Genomic DNA, 16,479 nt, shown 5'->3' with positions numbered 1-16,479 from the left:
GGTGGAGACAAGAAAAGGGGGAGTAAAAGCATTCCTTCTCCCCTCTGTTGTCCTCTGCTGTGGTTGGGATAAGGTTATATGTCAGTAAACTGAAATAATTGTAAACAGAATTATAAACATGGCTATCATGAAATTAACTATTTCTAAGTTGCTGAGTTATGTCCTCAGGAATTTGGATGCTCATAAAACATTGACTAACTCCAAGAGTGACCCCCAAGTCTTATCTAAACGTAGTCCAGGCACAGGGTAAACTGAGAGTCCAACCGCTTACTGCCCTGTTAGAACAGTTCCTGAAGGAAGTATAAGAGCTTGACTTTGACTTGTTTGAATGACTTGAAATGTGTCTAATTTATTCAACTTCTTCAAGAAAAAATGTATGACTTAAAGACAGCTCTGACCTTCACAGAAAAGGCGTACTACTAGCAACAACCCCGCAGCTCCCCAGCTGCAAAGACTACCAGCATGATCTCAGGTCTTCATGGTAAACAGACCCCCAGAGAAAACATTTAAATGTTGACTGATTAATAGCATAACTGTGTGCACACAAATACAAGACATGCAGAGACGGGCTGCACAAGCTGGTGCATGTTAATGAATCCCTGGGTAGCCCGCTTAAGTGACACTTGGTCTGACGTCTGAAAAAACGTATGTCTGTGGACCTTTGCTCCTGCTCATCCTCTTAAAATAACAAAGGACACACATGTGGTCACTCTGCAGCGGGATGCTCAGCTTTCACGCTGGCCAGACTGTAGACGATCAGACACTTTGATTTAAACTTGTCAGAGTTGTTCAGTCAGTTTTTAGACACTTTTGCAGCCATGACCTCTTTTGACGACATCTTGGAAGAAGCTGGGAAGTTCGGACGCTGTCAGAAGCGCATCTTCGCCCTGCTGTGCATGGTGTCCATGCCCTGGGCAGGTGTGTACGTGGGCATCGTCTTCCAGGGTTTCACCCCAGATCACTGGTGTCGGGACCCTGCGGTGGTGGAGAGGAGGCAGGCGTGCGGATGGAGCCTGGCGGAGAGTCGCAGGCTGACGGTGCCTCTGGTCAACAGCTCTGGGGTTGTGCAGCAGAGCAGCTGTGAGCAGTACAAAGTGGACTGGAACACCACAGCGCTCACCTGTGATACACAGGAACTGGACCTCAGCAAAACTCCCACAACGGTCTGCAAAGATGGCTATGAGTACGACTATCGGGGCAGACAATCCTTTGTGACAGAGGTAAGAGGTCAAATGCTCTTTGAAATAAGGTTGTGGTAAAAGAAAAAAGGAGAAACAAAAAGTTACAAACATGCACACAATTTCTAGTTTACCCACAATTAAGAAAGTTTTTTTAATTGTTTCTTTTGTATTTTTGTTTTAAGCGTTTCAGAAAATATGTATATATAAAGAGATACATAAATGTCATGATTGACCTTGTATGTTTGTATGTTGTCCCAGTTTGACCTTGTGTGCGCCGACGGATGGTTGGTGGACATGTACCAGGCCACTCTCAACGTGGGCTTCCTGATTGGGAGCATCGCAATTGGCTACCTGGCCGACAGGTACGGCTATGATTCGCCTGAATCAGGTTTTAAACAAAGGGGTGATGACTGATTCAGCAAAATGCATTGCAACACTTGTGTCCGTCCTCTGTCTCCCAGGTCTCATTTTATTGGAGTAAATGAGAAACACTTGGGGATGCTGCACTTATTACACTTTAGTGTTTATGGTGCCACTGAAACATTGCTGCTACAAGATTCATATTGTTTTAAACCAATGCCTGTTTGTGTCTCTGCCATCAGGTTTGGCAGGAAAATTAGTTTCCTGATGTCCAACCTGTTGAATGGGATCGCAGGAATCCTGGTGGCCGTGGCTCCGAACTACGTGGCTTTGCTGGTTTTCAGAACGCTCTACGGCTTCGGGGTGAAAGGGGGCTGGGTGGTCGGATACGTGCTGAGTAAGAGCAACATTTAACCTCACAGCTGGGATTTACAGTTCAGCAGAGTTCGAGAAACTGCAAACACATCTGTAGTGTCACTCGATATGTGAAACTGCTCCACCTCTTCCGTCCCAGTCACAGAGATCGTGGGGGTGGAGTACAGACGCACAGTGGGAGTCCTTTACCAGATGTTCTTCAGCGTGGGCATTCTCCTCCTCCCTCTGCTGGCCTACTTCATCACAGACTGGCGCTGGCTGCAGGTCGTCATCACCGTCCCCTACATCCTCTTCCTGTCCTACTACTGGTGATAATATGGCTATGCTTTTATTTTTTTGCTTTAAACAGAAAGTGAAGTCTTGAATACCATCTTTGGTTTTGGAAGATTTTGAAAAGGAAAAATAAACGCAGACAGAATTCTTATTTCATGATCAATGAACCGATATTCCATTAATCCTCCTTGATTTTAAAAACAAGAACATTTTTGGAAGATCAAATTAGTTTTCATTTCTTCATGAAAGTGTTTGTATTTGCAGGTTCATCCCAGAATCTCCAAGATGGCTTCTCTCTCAGAAGAAACAATCCAAAGCTGTGGAGATCACTAAGGCCATGGCCAAAGAGAACAAGATGACCCTGTCCAAGAATATTGAGGTAGCCATTGGTTTAGCAAAGAAAAAACACATCTGTTAAATTAAAGTTTAGGATGAGACACACAATTTGTTTCTGCTGCTATAAATTCAATAACTGTATTCTTGCAGCCTTAACACTGCTTCCTTTAAATATTTATTGCAATTTCCTTTTATCCCAACTTTATTTAAATGTTTTTGTCATATGCTGCAATGTACAGAGTAGATGCTCATTATGTATACATGGTTGTAGTTTTTTTGTTGTTGTTAATCTAATCTAGGATTGTTTTCGCACTTGCTGTTGTTGGTTGTAATCTGCACCCTCACCGCTAGATGACGCCAGATCCTACACACTAGACTACTAGCTACTTAAGTAGCTGAAAATCTATGAAATGAAAATACAACAGCAATTTTACAGTTTTTCACGCACAGTTGCATTTAATGCATTGCAGGATAGAACCTTTACTGATTTTGATATGTGATTTTTTTTTTTTAAAGGAAAACCGTAAAATAGTTTAATATCTGAAAATAACTAGTAATTTGCTGACAAAATCAGCAATTTTTTTTAGAATTATAAGTAATATATTTGAGAATCATTAGTAAAATATTTTACAAAATCTGTAAATATCTGAAAATTATAAGTGAAATATCTGGGGGAAAAAATCAATAACATATCTGAAAAAAAATCGGTATCTGAACATCTGTGAAATGCAAAAGCAACTGAAATGTTACAGTTCTTCCCAGCAGAGTCTAAGCTTTACAGATTGTAAAGTATTTAAAATGTCATGTTACAAAAAGAGGAAAACAGTTGATCTTTCATATTTGCAGCATAAATATTTCATAATGTAATATTGATCCTGCAGAATCTGACAGATGATAACGAAGAGACCTGCGCTGCCTCCTTCATGGACCTGATCAGAACTCCAAAAATGAGAAAACACACTTTCATTCTCAGTTTCAACTGGTGAGTTTTTTTGTGTTGTTAAAAAGCATAATTTATAAATTCAACTTAAGGTAACTTAAGCCTAAATTAGACAGACTGGTCTTTTTAAATAACATTGTTTAGCAGTTTTAAATAATTATTCCACTATCTGTATGATTCTCCCTCCATCTCCTCCAGGTTCACCAGTGCTGTGGTCTACCAGGGTTTGATCATGAGGCTGGGTATTCTGGAAGGAAACGTCTACGTCGACTTCCTCATCTCTGGCCTGGTGGAGTTCCCTGCTGCCTTCCTCATCCTCTTCACCATCGATCGTCTCGGCAGGCGTATTCCCTTCGCCTCCGCCAACATCGTAGCTGGAGCCGCCTGCTTCATCACCGCCTTCATCCCTGACAGTGAGTCTCAGGCGACAGGTGGAGATGGGTAACAAGACGTTCTGATGTCATCAGATTTAACATTCATCTCTGTCTTTGCAGGCATGATGTGGTTTAAGACGGTGGTGGCCTGCATCGGGCGGCTGGGCATCACCATGGCCTTTGAGATGGTGGTGTTTGTTAACACAGAGCTCTACCCGACGTTTGTCAGGTAAAAATAACCAACTGTACGCACTCTCTGTGGTGTGTTTGAGAGGGGTGCACTTGCAATTTGCAAAATGTCATCAAGCTCTTGACTTGACCAAGGTTGAACAAACTTATTGTGAGTTTCTTTTGATTCCAAATAAAATGTCTAAAAAGGCCTAGTTTTAACAACCACAACCAGCCCTTTCTGGCAGCTATATTCAGGCAATCACTACTCAGATTTATGTAGACAAACATACAAATTGTTTTCCTTTTAATATGTTTTTTCTTTTTCTAGCCATGGTAGCTTTTACTGCTCATGCAAACAGCTAACTTTTTAGCTTTAGCTAGTAAATACCCACTTGTGAATTTGAAGTGAAGTCATGTGACCTTGGTGTAGTTCGTTTATGGCCTAATGTTTGCTTTTCACTTCTGGCGTTTGCATTCACCCTTCAAAAATAGTAACATTTGGTTCAGTTATGTGTTTTTTGAAAATTATCTTGCTAAAAATAAATAAATATCATATACGTTTGTTTGCTTATTTTCTGCAATAATCCAAAATCCAAAGTAAGAATGCCATTGTCTTTTTGTTGAGGGAAAAAGGGCAATGCTAACTTTCGGCTTGGGAGTTTTGTGAGATTTGTTTTCTTTTGTGTAATGAGCTTAGCAGTCTCATATGGCCGCTTAGCAAGTAACTTTTAGTTTTTTTTCAACAAAACAATCAAAAAGAAAAATGCATATCTTGACTGTCATAAGAGCCACCTGACAACAGTGTTTAGGAAAGTAAATATTTTCTGGTTGTTCTTTTGTCCGTAGGAATCTCGGCGTGTCAGTCTGTTCCACTCTGTGTGATGTTGGAGGCATCATAGCTCCCTTCTTGCTCTACAGACTGGCGGTGATCTGGCTGGAGCTGCCGCTCATCATCTTTGGTGGGTTTGATATTATTATGGAGCGAGAACATTTCATAGATATTTTTCCAAAGTTTGTACCAAAGACAGCAACAATAGATGAAGATGTTCTCTAAATGGTGTTTTTTGTTTTTTTTATCCGTAATGCATTTTGGTATCTCATCATCTTCAACTTTATGATACTGTCAGTGGCAGTGGCACATTTTAAATGGACGATAAATTAGATTATGGTCTGACCGACTGATGTCGATAGCTTCTAAAAGCTAATGTGTTGTGCAGGCTCTCTGGCTTTCGTGGCCGGGGGTTTGGTGCTGCTGCTTCCTGAGACCAGAGGTGTGCCACTGCCTGACACCATCGATGACATCGAGTTCCCAGAAAGGTGAATATGCACTTTGTGTATTTATATATATATATATATATATATATATATATAGGCTTTGTATCTGGTGTATGCATATGTACATGTACGTATTCTCGATGGAGCTTCTTTCATATAATGTTGGAAATGCTGTCATATTCTTCTCAGTGATATATATTCGATGTTAAATGTCATTAAATGAGAAATGCTTGTTTTAATTTCCAATATCCCAGGGTGACTTGTGCAAAATGTCTTGTTTTGTCCGACCAACAGTCCACCAATGATATTCTATTTACTGTTATTGATGACAAAAAAATCCTTATATTTCCAATATTTGCTTAATAATTTTCTGTTGATCAATTAATCGTTTTAGCTCTGTACATCATGTCATTCTTTGTGTGTGTTCAGAGTGAAGGAGAAAGCTGAACTGAGGAACCAGCAGTTGGCCAACCTGCTACCCAACGACCAAGTGTCAAACAACAAGGAACCAGCAATTGTTTAAAAAAATGCTTCTGTGACCAAAATATTTATTTATCGTCCGTTCATTCCTGTCAAAGTTGCTTCAAAACCTGCCACCTTCCATGGGGACTTGACTCGGACCAGTAACGTGATTGATACAGTAATGTGATGCAGAGAAGTTGATTTCTTGCTTATGAAAAGTGCGTGTGTGTGTGTGGATGCGTGTGGATGCGTGGATAGGTAGTTCATTTGTAGTAGAGATGACAGTAGGTTTTACTTTGTGTTAAATTTCATATGCCCAGGGATTGCACATGTAAAATTAGCTCATAGCTTAATCTAGGATAAAGCATCTCATCTCTCTTGAGATGAATGTATTTTTGTACATGGTCCCTGGTCTAAATAAGTTCAATAAACTAAACTTGAGTTTACTCCAATGTGAACAGTCTCCTAGATATCCTTTTTGATCTGTCTGTCAGTCTGTCTCACACACACAACTAAGGAGGTAGTAGGTAGGTAGGCCTAAATATGATTTTAGCAAAGGAGCCTTTTTTCACCAGATTTTCATTGCAGTTCAGATAAAAAGTTTACCTTTCAGGATTTTCCCTTTGGGTTATTTATTAAGACTTCATGTGTGTCAGAGAGGATACTTTAAGGGGTACGATACAAATAGAATAGATTTTTTTGTAATAAATTTGAGGTCAAGTTACATTTTTATTAGACTACGCTAGATTATCTACTAGTAGATTACTAGAGTTTTTCATGAGCACACGCCCTCCTGTGGCATACGAAGGAGTGAGAGCTGTTGAGCAGACTCGATCCTTGAGCTAACACAGTAGCACTGAGCCGCTGCTCAGCAGAGTGAAAGCACTGATTTAGAAGGAAATCTTAAAAGCTACGTTCGTCACAGCTATTTTGCTTGCTCACGTGAATGTGGCATGTAACAGAGGTGTTTACCTATTAGACATAAAAAAGATAAGAAAGCTTGTGGATCGTAGTAAAACCGGTCTTCTCATCACTATAAGGAGGGCCCCCAAAGAAAATAACTTAACTTGGGCCAAATGCTGTCTAGAGCCAGGCCTGGCAAGCAATGGCATACTTAATCATTAATGTAGAAGGCAGTATGCAGCACCTTATTAGTATGTACCTATACTTTAGTATGTGAACTTAAACACAGTTTGTGTCGTATAACAGTGATTGTGCATAATGTTCTGTTGTGTAACTCTGGCAGCATAATCAAGGACTACTGAGAGAATTTGTTTTGGCTCTTGCCCAATTGAGGTTCATTCAATGATTATGCAAGTCCTCTGTTATTCTCAGTTTAGCTCCATTAAACAGTAACATGTTTTCGACTCCACTGCATTTTCAACAAGCCTTTTTGGACTTCAGCTCCAGATCGTGTGGAGGAGGGGATAGAGGTCTGCCAAATCTTGAGCAGACTTTTGGCGTTTCCCACTGATGCAGGGTTTGCTGAACTGTAAAGACCTCTTGTTTTTATATCTTCAACGCTGAGAACTTGCACTGCTGCTGCAATGACGACCTTTGATGACCTGCTGGAGGAGGCTGGGACTTTTGGACGCTGTCAGATGCGTATCTTCGCCCTGCTGTGTCTGGTGTCATTGCCTATGGCAGGTGTGTATGTCGGCATCGTCTTCCAGGGTTTCACCCCAGATCACTGGTGTCGGGACCCTGCGGTGGTGGAGAGGAGGCAAGCGTGCGGCTGGAGCCTGGCGGAGAGTCGCAGGCTGACGGTCCCTCTGGTCAACATCTCTGGGCTGCTGCAGCAGAGCAGCTGTGAGCAGTACGAGGTGGACTGGAACACCACAGCGCTCACCTGTGATACACAGGAACTGGAACTCCGTGGGGTCCCAGTTACTGCGTGCAAGGTGAGACCTCTGATACTGATCTAATTCTGTTTGATTATTATCTGAAACAGCAATCATAGGAAAATTTCAAGTGATTTAGTGGATAGTTTGGTGAGATGACATCTCAAATACCAAATATATCAAAATGAGTAGCCTATTTTCAGTTATAACAGTGAGCATGATCACAGCTTCCTGATTTAATAAAAGGTATTGGAAACAGTTAAGGGAACAGTTTGACATTTTATGAACTACTTATTTGCTTTCTGGTGGAGAGTTAAATGAGAAAATCCATAACCACTCTCATGGCTGTTCCTTACATAAGAAGCCAAAGACAGGCACCGGTTAGCATAGCTTAGCGCAAAGACTGGAAAATCTGGCTTGTACTAAAGGTAAGGCTAATCAACACTTTACATATCGTATATTTACAGGGGTGGCCAAACGTTTTTGACAGTGGGCCAGATACAGAAAAATATAAGAAGTTACGGGCCAAACAGTAGTGAATATGTAGTAGAAAATCTGTTTCTAAACCAGAAAAACTTAATTCTCTGCTCAGGTAGACACTACACCTTTTTATCTTTACATAGCAAATAGTTTTTTGACACTACATTATGCTCTTAATCTACAGCAGGGGTGTCCAAACTTTTTTCACTGAGGGCCACATATAGAAAAATATACGAAAGGCTGGGCCACTCACTAGAGGAGAGGGGGCGGGGCTTATCTCCATGGAAACCTCTGTCAACAAATCCATTTATTTCACCATCAACCATGCAATAAATAAATACTATTTCTGCTTTATACTTGTTGTGGCAGTCCCAGATATCCTGGGAAACTAAACGCCGTCTTGTCTGAGTTCATAACATCATCTGTGGATTTATTCGAGCCGTATGAACCGAAAATAAACAATTTTACTGTGATTTAATTGCAATAAATGTACAAAAAGGGACGCTGAAATAACAACATAATGATGGTGGTTTGTAAAAAGTCAGAATTCATATTTTGTTAGTTCTCTGCAGGAGGAGAAGGACATCACTTTTAAAATGCCTGTTTTGTGAACGGAGCTCGGACCGATGACAGAGTGACAGGAGGAGAAGCTCAACGCTGATTGGCTGATCGATGACAGAGTGACAGGAGGAGAAGCTCAACGCTGATTGGCTGATCGATGACAGAGTGACAGGAGGAGAAGCTCAACGCTGATTGGCTGTCGCAACACAGCGTCCCGCGAATATTTCACCTGATTCGCGCCGCCAGGCTCGAGTTCGCATCTACTCGCGAATATTCGCGTCTGTGCATTGACTTTACATGTAAACTAGACGCGCGAAATATTCGCTTCGCTTTTGGTGTGAACGCAGCATTAAGTGCAAGTTTCATGTGTGGGCCATATTCCATTATGCTTTTAGAATTTGTAGCGGGCCAATTAAAAATGGACGTAGTTTGGACACCCCTGATCTACAGTGAAGAGGCTTTATTGATGTTCTCATCTAAATCTCTGACAGAAAGTGAAAAATCGTACTCTTAAAAAAGTCAAACTATTCCTTCAGAACAATTCAAGGATGGGTTTTTGTTTCTTTAAAACTACCCTGAAAGTATGTTAAGATCTACTTGTTGCTTTCATTTGGTAAAAGTCAGTACTTTGCTGGCCTTGTGACAAGTACAAAACTCTTAGGCAGTGTTGTGCACAGATGTCAGAAACATCTGTGCACAGATGTCAGAAACATCTGTGCACAAATTCACAAGGGTTTGCAGAGTTAATGAGTACTTTTTGCAAAAGAGTCACACCAACAAAGTAGCATTGGGTGGGATTAAAAACGGCTCCTTTCTTTTTAAATCTGATGTGTGTCCTTTTACCATCTGTATTCAAATTCAATGTATTGTTTTTATCTTTAAGAATGGCTGGGAGTATCAGTATGAAGGCAGGAAGTCCTTTGTCACAGAGGTGAGAAGAGAAATTTAATGTATTTGCGTGTTTTACAATCACCCAAAATAAAAACTAAACATATCACAATGAATAACAAAACCGTGCACATAAAGTAGTTAAAATCACAGCTCATCAATCTTGTGAATTGCAACGTAAATAATTTAATATTAAATTGTACAGACACAAAGCATGTAACCGCCTTCCTTTTGGTCCCAGTTTAACCTGGTGTGTTCAGATGGATGGTTTGTGGACATGAACCAGTCCACTCTCAATTTGGGCTTCCTTATTGGCAGCTTTGCTTTTGGTTTCTTTGCTGACAGGTAAGGCTTTGAATTATTTTCATAACCACCTATAGTCTTCCATATTTGCCACAATAACACTTTCATCAGTAGTAACCGTAGCTGTATTTTGCAGAGAGCTGACTGGTCTAGATTTATAGTTAACAGACTTGCCTCATTAGAGTTGCTACATTCAGTATTTTTAAAAAGCTGTAATTGCTTGTCAGTAGGGCTTATTTACTGTAAACGAGATGATTTGTTTCCTCCATCACATTCCACTGGTTTTGTCACACCCATTTTTTCATCTCTTCACTTCCTGTCAACCATTTTTAGCATCTGCATAGACTCCACTGATGTGCTCTTTTTGTTTCATATGTCAAAGCTGTCCATCATATATATATATATATATATATATATATATATATATATATATATATATATATATATATATATATATATATAACTACTCCAACACAAAATGTGGTCAACAGGTAACACATGTATTAAAACGTGGCAGTGTAATGTTAGACATGTTGTATTGATTTCTGATAACATTACAGCTTTCTATTTTAGGGGGGACACCCCAGGCAAATACATTGTTATCGTGCACTGGTCAATTATAAGATTTTGGGCTATTTTGCTTCCATTATATTCCTTCTTTCAGACTTGTGGAAAGAAAACATTCAAAATACACTAAAAGGTTTATTTATCTACTTTGTATATATGCGTTTGTGTATTTCTCCTAAATTCACCATAATATAGCATAAGTTAATGCCTCAATTGAATATTAAAGCATGCACTATTAAAGCATGCAAAAAGTAAATGTCTTTATGTTGCTAATCGACTTGGGAAGTTTCATGGGGACATCTATATATTATGGTAAATCAAGCTTCACTTATTTTGAAATGAATCCTCTCCTCATGTCTTTCTGTGTACAGGTTTGGCAGGAAGATCAGTTTCCTGATGTCCAACATAATGAATGCGATCGCAGGGATTGCTCTGGCTTTGGCTCCAAACTACATCTCCATCCTGGTGTTGAGGGCCATCTTTGGCTTCGGAGCCAAAGGGGGCTGGATGTCCTCCTATGTGCTGCGTAATGATGACTTTCCATGTTTCCTAAAACTGAAGTGAACAAACGTTCCAAGTCACACAGTGGTTGCCTAAACTTAGCCATACATTAACCCCACTTAAGAAAAACTGACAGATTTTTTTTGACTGATCATTTATTTCTTTATGCCCCTTTTGTAGAGACGTATGTCCATGTCAGTCTCTATGTCAGTGTTTCATTTTGTTTTAGTTTAAAATGTTTCCCTTGTCAGTCACAGAGATAGTTGGAGTGGAGTACAGACGGATGGTGGGCATTTTGTACCAGATGTTCTTCAGCGTGGGCGTCCTCATCCTCCCACTGCTGGCCTACTTCATCACTGACTGGCGCTGGCTGCAGGTCGTCATCACAGTTCCCTACATCCTTTTCCTGTCTTACTACTGGTGATAAAGCTCACATTATTTTCTCTAGGCAGTATATTTGATTGCAGTCATTGTCCTGTCCCTCACGCTCTTTCATGCCTGTTTTTAGGAAGTTTATCAAAATACAGTCGTTTTTTTTGGTTCACGCCTGATCTCAAGTGTTTTTCCTCAAATGTATAACATTGAACAATTTTCTGTTCATTATGAGAGCACCTTGGATTTGCAGTCAGTAATCATTTTAAGAGAAGGTCTTTGTAATCCAACACCTGCTCCTAAAAAAGATACAAAGCTGAATATGTCGTGCAATATCAGATTTTTTTTGTTTTTCACTTACTTTTAATTAGTAGAACTGCTCGTTATTAAAAGGTATCACGGTCACACTTGTGTCTTCGAAGCAATGCCAGTCACAGAACAAAATGCTTAAACAGGCCCTATTATGCTGTTTTCCGGGTGCATATTTTTATCTCAAGTTACAGTTACAACATGTTTACATGCGTTAATGCTCATAATCTGCCTTGTTTTTCTCATCATGGCTGTCCTGCAGAACCTCTTCTCACCCTCTCTCCGAAATGCTCCGTTGTAGCGCTTGCTCCTCCCTCCAGAAAGCAAAGTCTGCCCTGATTGGTCAGTTAGCCCACTCTGTTGTGATTGGTCAACGTTTCACATTTCAAAGAACTCTCCCTCTGGAATATGACAAATGAACAACAGATCACAACGGGATTTGAACCCAGGCCACCTGGGTGAGCGACTGCTTTCAGAACCACTATACCATGGTATATGTGAGCTTTGGCCCCATCTCTCTGTTTTGTTGTTTGAGGGCCAAACTAGCCGGAGAGTTTTACGTGACTTCAAACATTGTGACCTCATAAAGTTACGGAAGTGAAGGAGAGAATTCAATCGAGCCGTTTCAGGCAGCTCAGGAGCTTCTGAGGGGAAGGGTTACTCCTTTTAGGTGTGGATTTCAGGTTTTACATTCTACGGACCTTTTACATGTACAAAAATATATATAACACACTAAAGAAGAGGGAAAAAGTGGAAAAACATAATAGGGCCTCTTTAATAATATTAGTCCAGCACGCATGGTGGTCAAGAGGTAAAGGAACTCAAGAAAAACCACATTGTCCCCTCTGTCAAGATGGGACATCCATTACAAGCAGGAGAGTGGGTGAACAGTTTCTGAGATTTTGAATCCTTCAAATGTTTTGTGTCTCAGGTTTATCCCAGAGTCTCCGAGGTGGCTCATCTCTCAGAACAAGTCTTCCAAAGCTCTGGAGATCACTGAAGCTATGGCTAAGGAGAACAAGAGGAAACTCAAGAACTCTGTGGTAAATCGATGAATCTCAATTCTCCAGAAAGGAAACACAAAGACTTCAAATCTTATCACAAATGTACTAACTTAATGCCACAACTGGATTACGATTACTTGTTTCAGACTCTGACTGACGAGGAGGGTGACTCTTCCTCTGCCTCTCTGCTGGACCTCGTCAGAACTCCAAACATGAGAAAACACACTTTCATCCTCATGTTCAACTGGTGAGACTCATCTGAAATTACAGATTTGTTGGCCAAAATAATGTAGCAGACATTGAATCTTCTGGTTTGCATCTCTTTCAGGTTCACCACCGCCGTGGTTTATCAAGGCCTCATCATGCGGGTGGGGATAGCAGGAGGAAACGTCTACATCGACTTCCTCATCTCTGGCCTGGTGGAGTTCCCTGCTGCCTTCCTCATCCTCTTCACCATCGAACGTGTCGGCAGGCGTATTCCCTTCTCCTCCGCCAACATCGTGGCCGGAGCTGCCTGCTTCATCACCGCCTTCATCCCTGACAGTGAGTCTTATTCTTTGTCAGTAGAAAGAACTACAAAATAATGCCGGCATTATTATAAATCTAATGGAAGTCAGCTCAAGATGTTTCAAGCCAAAGTACAGGTCGAGTTTAAACTTTGTAAATATGCACACGATTCTGTAAATGCTCTTTTGTCTCTGTGCCTCAGGCATGTACTGGTTTAAGACGGTGGTGGCCTGCATCGGTCGGCTGGGCATCACCATGGCCTTTGAGATGGTGGTGTTTGTTAACACCGAGCTCTACCCAACATACATCAGGTGAGGTCAGACTGATCTGCTCCACACAGCAGCTCCGGAATCAAAACATTCTCACTCCCAACTCGTCGTCTCGTGTCAGTTTTGGACGTTTCGTGGAGGCCATGTCAAATTTACGCTACCCTAAGTCTTAGGGTTTTAGGTTAAATACAAAACTAGTTGGTAAGGCTGTCATAAAATAAGTAAGCTTATAACAACACTGGCATTAGTAAAGAACGGAAGATACAAAATGCAAAAGACAACTTTGACTTTGTTTCACACAGGACACAACCTGTCCAACCTCCCATCCCACCCACCCTACGCAGACTTTCTCGCTCTATACACTCGTGTCTAATAATGAAAGTAGCTAATGAGTTCTGACCAAGCGTTGATATTTGACGAGTTGGGAGTGAGAACAGGTTGCTGGAATTTACAGTGTAATTGCTAAATGTTGGTTGATTGGATTAACTTGATACAGGAACATGGGTGTGTCAGTTTGTTCCACCCTGTGTGACATCGGAGGCATCGTGTCTCCCTTCCTGCTCTACAGACTGGCGGTCATCTGGCTGGAGCTGCCGCTCATCATCTTTGGTAGGCTGTGACACCGACACAACCATGAGGGGAGGGGTGTCCACATGTGAAGTGGATGTTGGTGTCCTCTATCTTTGTCACCCATCCTTTTATTTGGTTTCATGTATAGTCTCATATTGGTAACGCTGGTCAGGTGATAAGTGGCTCCAGGATCACAGGTGTAAGGGGGCATTGCCCAGAGAACAAAGGGAGGAGAATTGCTTGGGGTGGAGAGAAACAACTTTGGTCGTTTCGAAGAAGATGGATGAGTTATGTGGGATCCTGGTAGTCCTCAGTCGAGAGGAAAAAAAGACATTTGGGTTTTTTATTGTTGTTCCTCATCCATGTTAATCAATCAAAGAATTCAGTGAGATTTTCAGACCATAATAAATGAGCAGAGGACTGAAAATCAACCCAGGGATGAATTCCCAATTGCACGTCTAGTGAGTTGATGTCTTTAGGGGGGTATGTTTCAATGCATTTTAGTTCCTAATTTGTATTTTTTCATTAAGAAGGGTGGATTAATAGTCCTTTTTTCTTTTTTTTTTGACATTTCAGTTGGACTATGCAGGCTCTAGAAGTAAGATTAACATTGTGGACATTACAATTATTGCATTGTGAACAGATTTAGCAGCTGATGTTGTGTTCAGCATATGTTTAAATTTTAATTTAGTTAATTCTCTTAGTGTTGTCAGGAGGGCTGTAAAGGCGGCCAAATTATTTGAATTTCCTCATTTAACCACATCTTAATAGATAGATCAAGGTAGCTCTCAAATTATAATTGCATCCAGGTTTAAAATTTAAGATGATTGTTCAAAGGTTTCTGAAGAGGGACAAAGTGTGTGCACATCCAGGGAAAGATACTGAGGTGCAAGACATAGGCCTGCACAACGTTAGGCTCCAAATAGATAAATTGTTTCTCTATCACACCTGCCTGAGGAAGATCTTACAGATTTTAATGTTGCCCTGAAAAGAGAAAAAGAGAAATAAACAATTTATTTGGAACAGTTCACCTCCTTTTACGCCCTAGGGCTTCTGGCATTATTAATTATTATTTATTTAAAATGGCCTTGATAATGTTAAACCTGCTGTGCACAGGTGGCCCAAGGAACCATGTCATCAGGCTAATGCCGATTGTGATATTATAATTTGTGGAGGAAAAGATTGAGATGTTATTGCTGCAGCTCATTGGAATGCCCCTACGCTAAATGATTTGTTTCAAATTGACTATTTAAATTAGCAGATTTATTTTACTGGTAATAGAAGCTGTTTAAGAAATGCTTTAGGATTTTAATTGTTCACCCTTATTTTGGTGAAAATTTCCTACCTGTGAAAGGTGAATGTACAGCATTTTTAAAAGTGAGAATGGGACATTTGTATATTTTGCAGTACTATAATAGCAATGTGGACAAATAATAGAAGATAAGAAATGAACAATAATAATTTTTTTTTTTTTAAATCTTCCTGTTCAGCTCCATAACAGTTTCCTTGCTGAACCTCTATCTTGAGAGAAATTCAGCAGCATCATAAACTCAATTAATTTGAGTCTGTCCCTTAAAGATCTTATTGGAGATTGATCATTTTGCTCAATCGATCTGAGAAAGGGAGCCATTTTAAAAGTTGAACCGCCTCAAGTGTAAGTTTGGAGTTGCTACCTGAATCACATTTTAAATTAGAGTTTAAAGTTTTGATGCAAAAATGTTAACCTAGTTGTAAAGTTTGATGCTACATGATTAACAGTTAAAACATGATTTAATCAGGTTTAGAAATGAGTCCTTGTTGATGCAACCTTGCTTAAAAGGTTTTAATTTATACAGGGGTGGTCGCGTTCATAGCTGGAGGTTTGGTGTTGCTCCTGCCTGAAACCAGAGGAGTTCCTCTGCCTGAGACCATTGATGATGTTGAGTTTCCTAACAGGTGAGGAATCTCTCCCAACACTCCCAAAAAGTTTCATCATTCAACACAACACATTGAGAGAGTTAGATTATTATGTATAATGTTATTGGACGATTGCATTCATATAAAGTGGCTCTAATTTGAATACATTTAGTGTTACGTAATGGTTAAATTAGCAATACACCATATGAGCTGATGAACAAATTCTGTATACTTTAAAACTGCACCTTAGTACATGTACTTAATTTCACCACTAACAAACTTGTTTAATATAGTTGTCAATTAATAAAGTAACTAGTGATACATCTTAGAGTATAATTGCAAAGGAATTACATGTCAATTAATTAAGTTTACCAATCAGTGTAAGAACGATTATCTGAATATAATACAATCTTAATTAGTGATTCACCTGTATCCAATCTGATGTGTAAGCATTAATGCAGCGTTAGTGTTTTCTATTTACTATCGATAATATCTGTGTTTTTTTTCCCAGGAAAAAAGAGGATGTAGTGGAAAACCAACAAATGAAGAAACCTTTAAAAACAGACCTGACAAACAACAAGGAAGCAACAACTGTGTGACTGATGTGTGCCCGTATATGTATGTGTGTGAACTTATTCACTGTGATACAACAAAACAAGGAAGT

General features: G+C 40.1%; 2 protein-coding genes across 2 annotated transcripts; both read left to right on the top strand.

Moving 5' to 3' along the window:
• Nucleotides 1-636: 636 nt before the first annotated feature.
• Nucleotides 637-6,203, top strand: LOC129107123 (solute carrier family 22 member 2-like). Its single transcript, XM_054618511.1, has 11 exons — nt 637-1,220; nt 1,440-1,543; nt 1,784-1,938; nt 2,056-2,224; nt 2,454-2,568; nt 3,407-3,507; nt 3,664-3,878; nt 3,960-4,068; nt 4,857-4,969; nt 5,228-5,327; nt 5,715-6,203. The coding sequence occupies exons 1-11, from the start codon at nt 819-821 to the stop codon at nt 5,806-5,808; spliced, it is 1,677 nt and encodes a 558-aa protein (XP_054474486.1). The 5' UTR covers nt 637-818; the 3' UTR covers nt 5,809-6,203.
• An 890-nt stretch (nt 6,204-7,093) lies between these two features.
• LOC129106807 (solute carrier family 22 member 2-like) lies at nt 7,094-16,429 on the top strand. Its single transcript, XM_054618032.1, has 12 exons — nt 7,094-7,648; nt 9,513-9,560; nt 9,759-9,862; nt 10,759-10,913; nt 11,140-11,308; nt 12,501-12,612; nt 12,720-12,820; nt 12,902-13,116; nt 13,283-13,391; nt 13,846-13,958; nt 15,755-15,854; nt 16,327-16,429. Exons 1-12 carry the CDS (start codon nt 7,295-7,297, stop codon nt 16,412-16,414), a joined length of 1,668 nt encoding a protein of 555 aa, XP_054474007.1. The 5' UTR covers nt 7,094-7,294; the 3' UTR covers nt 16,415-16,429.
• Nucleotides 16,430-16,479: the final 50 nt, after the last annotated feature.

This window comes from Anoplopoma fimbria, chromosome 18 (assembly GCF_027596085.1).
Source record: "Anoplopoma fimbria isolate UVic2021 breed Golden Eagle Sablefish chromosome 18, Afim_UVic_2022, whole genome shotgun sequence".
NCBI lineage: Eukaryota > Metazoa > Chordata > Actinopteri > Perciformes > Anoplopomatidae > Anoplopoma > Anoplopoma fimbria.
This window is presented reverse-complemented; position numbering and strand designations above follow the sequence as displayed.

What these genes read in the sequence shown, in the direction of transcription:
- LOC129107123 (XM_054618511.1), top strand. Translation starts at nt 819, where the DNA reads ATGACCTCTTTTGACGACATCTTGGAAGAAGCTGGGAAGTTCGGACGC. An exon ending in ATTGGCTACCTGGCCGACAG is followed by an intron (nt 1,544 to 1,783) that starts GTACGGCTATGA and finishes CTCTGCCATCAG; the next exon opens with GTTTGGCAGGAAAATTAGTT. An exon ending in CTCTTCCTGTCCTACTACTG is followed by an intron (nt 2,225 to 2,453) that starts GTGATAATATGG and finishes TTGTATTTGCAG; the next exon opens with GTTCATCCCAGAATCTCCAA.
- LOC129106807 (XM_054618032.1), top strand. Translation starts at nt 7,295, where the DNA reads ATGACGACCTTTGATGACCTGCTGGAGGAGGCTGGGACTTTTGGACGC. An exon ending in TTTGGTTTCTTTGCTGACAG is followed by an intron (nt 9,863 to 10,758) that starts GTAAGGCTTTGA and finishes TTCTGTGTACAG; the next exon opens with GTTTGGCAGGAAGATCAGTT. An exon ending in GCTGCCGCTCATCATCTTTG is followed by an intron (nt 13,959 to 15,754) that starts GTAGGCTGTGAC and finishes TAATTTATACAG; the next exon opens with GGGTGGTCGCGTTCATAGCT.